The following is a 5,609-nucleotide window of genomic DNA, read 5'->3' as shown; positions in this document are numbered from 1 at the left end:
CTGCCCAGGGCCCTGTTTCTGTTTCCACTGCACAAACCAAATGAAGTCCAGGTCTGCGAATAACCTTTTAAAGTGGAAGACAGAGAGAATGACAGATAGAGGCAGAGCAAAGGGGGGTGAGAAAAAGAAGAAGCGCGAGAGGTTTGTCGATGATCTGTCAGGATTTTTGACCCTGAGAGAAAGATGCTGTAAGTAGATTAAAGCAGGGTCCTCTCAGTGCATGCACTACATCTTTTACACATATAATAAATTTGGTGTAGGGGATCTTTCCACGCCTGTAAAAGAAAAACTTTTAGTTTATAGTTAAGACAACAGAAGTAAGCAGTTGATTATTGACACGGATACTCTGGTTTGTTTCAGTGTAACCTTTATGGTGAAAGAGCTGGGGTTTGATTGGATATTAGTAAATCCAAATCAAGTGATAAATCTGCTCATTCAACGTGTGCATCATTGAGTTTAGATATGTAATCTTCAGATTTCATAACATGTACATACTTGAATACAAATATGTTAATATAAAGCATAAGTTAATGTCATTGTGAAATGCGGCATACTCATGATGAGTACTCGACTCATCTTTACCTTATTTTTCATGTGCGATTGTATTGCAGTCATTTCACCTTGTTGGTTGATGTACTACATACATAGTCTGCTTGTGGTTTGTCTGTGACCCGCAACACTGCACTGTCTTTGAAAACATCCTCAGAAGAGCACATTGAGTTTATTTAAACTCAGCTGACCTGTAGTATTTTTTATTTAACTGGGGAAGGAAACGATAAAAAAGGTCAAAGGTTTGGCAAGACGCTTTAGGAAAATGCTGAGCAGGAACCAGATCCAAAAGGGAAGGGCTCTTCTCATCTAGTGCACAGACAAGTGAAATGTCACCAACTAGTATTATTGTTATTTTCAGATAAAGTATTACGCATTTAGCGTTGGTATTAAAGTATTATGTTGCTAACTCTTTGTCTTTTTTTCTGTTTCCAGCTTGAAAATCTACAGAAGACATGGCTGAGGGAGTTTTACCAGGTAAGAGAAATCAAATATTTGATGCATTTAATCCACTGAGTAACTCGGGCTTAACCGTTGACTGTTGGAAACACCATCAGCATGCCTACAGGTTTCAGAGTGCCCCACATGGCCTAAACCCTCCCGTACAATAATGAGTTAAACTCATAAATAAAACAGACTAGTTCACAAAAGGTCTTTTTCTCCCCTAAAAACACACAAAGTGGATTACAGTATAGCAAAACAGCCGACGCACTGTTACCATCACGTGTGTTTCTATAGCTTCAAGTGCTCTCATGTGACAATCACCACAAACTTTAAGGATAGACTGGGATTTTTCTCTTAAGCTGAAGCTATAGATCAAGTCAAATGAAGTCATGTGCTTCGCATGGCTGCTGTCTAGAAATCGAGCTTTAATCTGCTTTAACTGATGATACTATTTTATCTTTATCAAAAGTTTCAATAAACCTTTAAACCTCTTTTTTTAAATCGTACAGGGTAAACTTAGTTTAAGCTCTAGGGTTATTTTCACTCTCTAATTGTATTGTTTTTTTTCGCGCTCAGTCATGTTTCATATCTTACCTTTTCATCTACATAGGAACCCCTGACTAACCACAACTCTTTCCACTGGGTTAAGGGAAATGAGGCAGCTAGACTTCTTAGCTGCTGTCTGAAAGAGAGCAGAGAGGGACACATGCAGTTTCGCTGTTACCATAATTCAGCACACAATCAATGTATTTTACACATCAAAAGGGTAAAAATAATGCTCAAATACATTTTCCAATCTCTTTTTATTAAAGCGCTAAATATATGCTCATACAGGGCAGTAAACTTTCCAGACTTATGATTCAGACGAGCAGTTTTTAGCTTTAGTTAGGCTAGTGCCTCTTTGAAATCTGGGATGGAGTTCTTGTAAAATATCCAGATTTCCAAGTGGAAGAAAGCTAACCTAAGTAAGGTGTTAGGTAGGTAGGGTTTTCCACCAGAGTTCTTCTACATGCTGAATGTTGGAACAGGTTCCTTAAATGTTGCCAAAAGCAAACACAATAGAAAGATCGGCTCATTTGTGTACAACACAAAAATACAAAGATTGGCTCATCGCTCTGAGAAATGTGATTTCCTGACAGATTGGAGGGACATGTTACAAACATTTCAGTCTCTGTTGGACCAAGCATAATTTGAGAGGGATAGAAGATACCTTTGCTATTGAATTTCTTTTGTATATAATTAATCTGTGTGGAAACATCACACAGGATGTTCTCTCATTTTTAGTGCAATGTGTAACATGATTGTGAGCCTTTCTACCAAACCTGCCCTCATAAATATTAAAAAAAAAAGCATAAGAATATAGCATCTTTGGAAATATAAATAATAAATAATAATAATATTGAAAAATATATATCATATATCCTTATACTCGGAGGGAGAAGATTTCACGCTTGAGAAAATAAAATGATGGTATCAAGCAATCAAAGTCAGATCTGGTGAAACTTGATTAATGTACAGACACGATGAGACAAAATGAAAGTTAGATAGAAACTAAAGAAGACAAATAACAAAAACAAAAAACCCCACCCTGAATCACTTCTAGGAAGAAAGTGAAGAGGATGATACAGAGAATTGAAATAGATCAATTTCCATATTTATCAGCAGGGATGGCCGTAATTGAGCAATTCTTGTAATGTTACTCAACACTGCTTTCAGGCTGAATGGCCCATAATGATTTGTGCTCCGGCCACGGGGGTGCTACAGCCATCAATATCTGTAATCTGATGCAGTACCAATGTGTGAGGTGTCCAGCAGGTGAGGCCATCCTGCCATGCCTGTGTAGAGGTCAATTAAGTGTACAACACAAAAATGGACAAAGCTCTGATTGTATAGGTGAGAAAAAGTTTAGTTTTTCCTAATGGGTAGAAGGTGATGTGAGGTTACTCGTCAGTAGGAGCAGTTTTCCAGTCGCCTACAATGACTGCGTGTGAAACAGACGTTCATTTTTCATGAAACCAAATTCTTGCACTGCGAGTTTACTCGTGGATGAATGAACAGCTGTACACTGGTATGATGACTTTGGAAAATGTTCTCTTTGAGCTCTTTGAGGCCTTTGAGTTTTAAGATTTCAAGATTTTCTTTTTACTACTTTTTAAAAAAGTGTTTAGAAAACACTGTCAGCACTTATAAGAGAATATAGGTGTATTGAACAATGCTATTGAAGTAAGTAATCGAACTCAGGCTGCTTCACTTCTTTACACTGATAAGAAGGATCTTTATTCCAGGACGTTGCATTATCTTGTTTGTCTACACCACATTCATAATAGAAGCCTTAGCAGGAACTTGGTACATAACCACTGTGACCCCACCCATTTGTTTGAAGACTAGCATTTTTAATGCCTAGATTTTAACACTGTAGTGGTCACTGTTGAGGTTATTTGGAGTTAGAATATAGATGAGGGTGGAGTTAATAGTTAATGCTAATAAACTTTGTAATGCTACAGTCAGTTGCACATTGCGTACTTGTGATCAACTTGTGCAACAACTTGTGATCTTGTGATGAAGTGAAGTAGTTGTTTCGAAGACAGGGGACCGGGTCTGTGACCACTTGCAGTCAGTGTCTGTCTTCAAAGCGTCTTTTGTGTGTTAAGCTGGTGATAAAACGGCATTAAGATGGAAACAGTTTGAGATTTAATGGGGTCAAGCTAACAGTTACATGCAATGTTTTTGTGATAATGGGATGATTAACTGTGATAAATGAGCAAAAATGTAAAATCTGAAATAAAGAGACAAGACAGAACCTCCTACAACTCATAAATTGAGCATTCATAAATTCTGTTGCTGCAGGACGGCTCTGCAGCCTTGCTTTTAAATTGAAACATAACCAAAATATATCCAATTGAGTCAAGTCCCCTGTTGCAAAGAGACGTTTTGTGCTCATTGAGTCAGATTGATTGGAACATGTTCCAGTCATTGACCAATCTGCCTGACTGATTTCAGTCAACCCATGTTCAATTGCGATTGTCTGGAGATGCGGATGCCTGTTATTTTGTGCTATGGTAGCATACAGTTTAAATACTGTAATGTTCTTGGGTGGCCTGGTAGTAAAGTTAACCACATAGCAATGTAGGTTTTTTCTTTGTCACATAATTGTATTTGCTCCAAAAGACAATGACACCACAGATCCAGTTTGAACTAGTTGATGTTATAGCTCAACAGAGACTCAGCTAAATTATAAATTTGATACAATTTAAACAAGTGAGAAGTTATAAAAGACAAGAGCTAGTTTTATGTGGCAGGCTTTGGGGACTGACTCGCTTTCAGTCAATCTCTCGCAGTGCTTCTGCTTTGGCTTAGTATTTTAGCCACTGAAGGTTGCTCTTTCTTGCTGCAGGTAGGTGCCATTAACTTCCAACACCAAAACAGTGAAGCTGCTGGCTCTTTGTGTCCGCTTTTATAGCAGAGATGACTTCTATCCCAAAAATGTCATCCTCGGTTCCTGTGCAAAGAACACACACATATGCAGGCAGTATATACTGGATTTCCCTGCAAGGTTCTGCAGTGGAAAGTGGCCTAATGTGATATTTTTTAAGATATTTTTTGCATGCTGATAAATAAATGAAGAGAGATATGCTACATGATGGATGGATGTTTTGACTAAGCTCTTTATTATGCTGGTTAGCTCCTTTTGCATACATTTTCATATATTTAAGCATAAAATGTCACTCAACTCATCAGCTTCTCTTTTGTTTTATTTTCTTTCCACTTTGTGTGTGCGTGTGTGTGTGTGGAAAGAGAAACAGTGTGGATGGGAGTAGCCCTAAAAGTGGTTAGTTCAAACTGAGTCAATAAATGACACTTCAAACATGCGTAAGAAAAACACACACGTCTTATTTACTATTCTTACGAAGCACTGGTTCCTTGCTATAAATATTCCAGACTCACCCAGTGGACACACACCTACACATTCACACACGCGCGCACACACACACACACACACACCTACACATTCACACGCACGCACGCACGCACACACACACACACACACACACACACACGCACACTTTATTGTTCTCCTTCAAACAAGTATACAGTTTGTTGCATATGCAGAAACTGTTACAAGGACATGGGGGCAGCGAGGGTTTGTAACTATGCTTTGCATCGGGCTCCATAAATATGGATCTTAATTCAGTGTATCAGCAGTGCAATGATAGCAGTTGGGGACTTCCTTGTGTACAAGGAAAATCTCATCAAACAGACTGAATGTGATGCAAGAGTAGTAACCAAGAGGCAAAGAATAGTATTCCTGATTAGGTTTACGGGTATATTTGTAAGACCACTAAGATTCATCGAGTCTTCTTTATGTCACCTGAAATCAACAGAAGGACCTTCCTCATGACTTCCATAGCAGAAATAAAAATACCAAAAAACACGAAAACAAAACCAAAGCTATGTTTGGTGTATTGTGCCTTAGCTATTGCGATTCCATTGAAGTTATAGCCCCGATCTAAGATTTTGTAACCCTGTACTGTAGACCAGCGGTCCCCAACCTTTTTCGCGCCACGGACCGGTTCATGCCCGACAATATTTTCACGGACCGGCCTTTAAGGTGTCGC

At 38.6% G+C, this 5,609-nt stretch overlaps 1 protein-coding gene across 1 annotated transcript in view; it reads left to right on the top strand.

Annotated features, from left to right (window-relative positions):
* The window catches only part of inpp5a (inositol polyphosphate-5-phosphatase A), a 145,172-nt gene that overhangs the window by 37,664 nt on the left and 101,899 nt on the right, over positions 1 to 5,609 (top strand). Inside the window, exon 2 of the mRNA XM_005735113.1 lies at positions 985 to 1,026. Within this exon, the coding sequence (XP_005735170.1) occupies positions 985 to 1,026 (42 nt within the window). The remainder of the gene's footprint in view (positions 1 to 984; positions 1,027 to 5,609) is intronic.

The sequence above is a fragment of the Pundamilia nyererei genome, unplaced genomic scaffold (assembly GCF_000239375.1).
Source record: "Pundamilia nyererei isolate P.nyererei 1_Seehausen unplaced genomic scaffold, PunNye1.0 scaffold00062, whole genome shotgun sequence".
In the NCBI taxonomy this organism is placed as follows: Eukaryota; Metazoa; Chordata; class Actinopteri; order Cichliformes; family Cichlidae; genus Pundamilia; species Pundamilia nyererei.
Note: the sequence above shows the minus strand (reverse complement) of the source record. Positions and strands in the feature narration are given on the sequence as shown.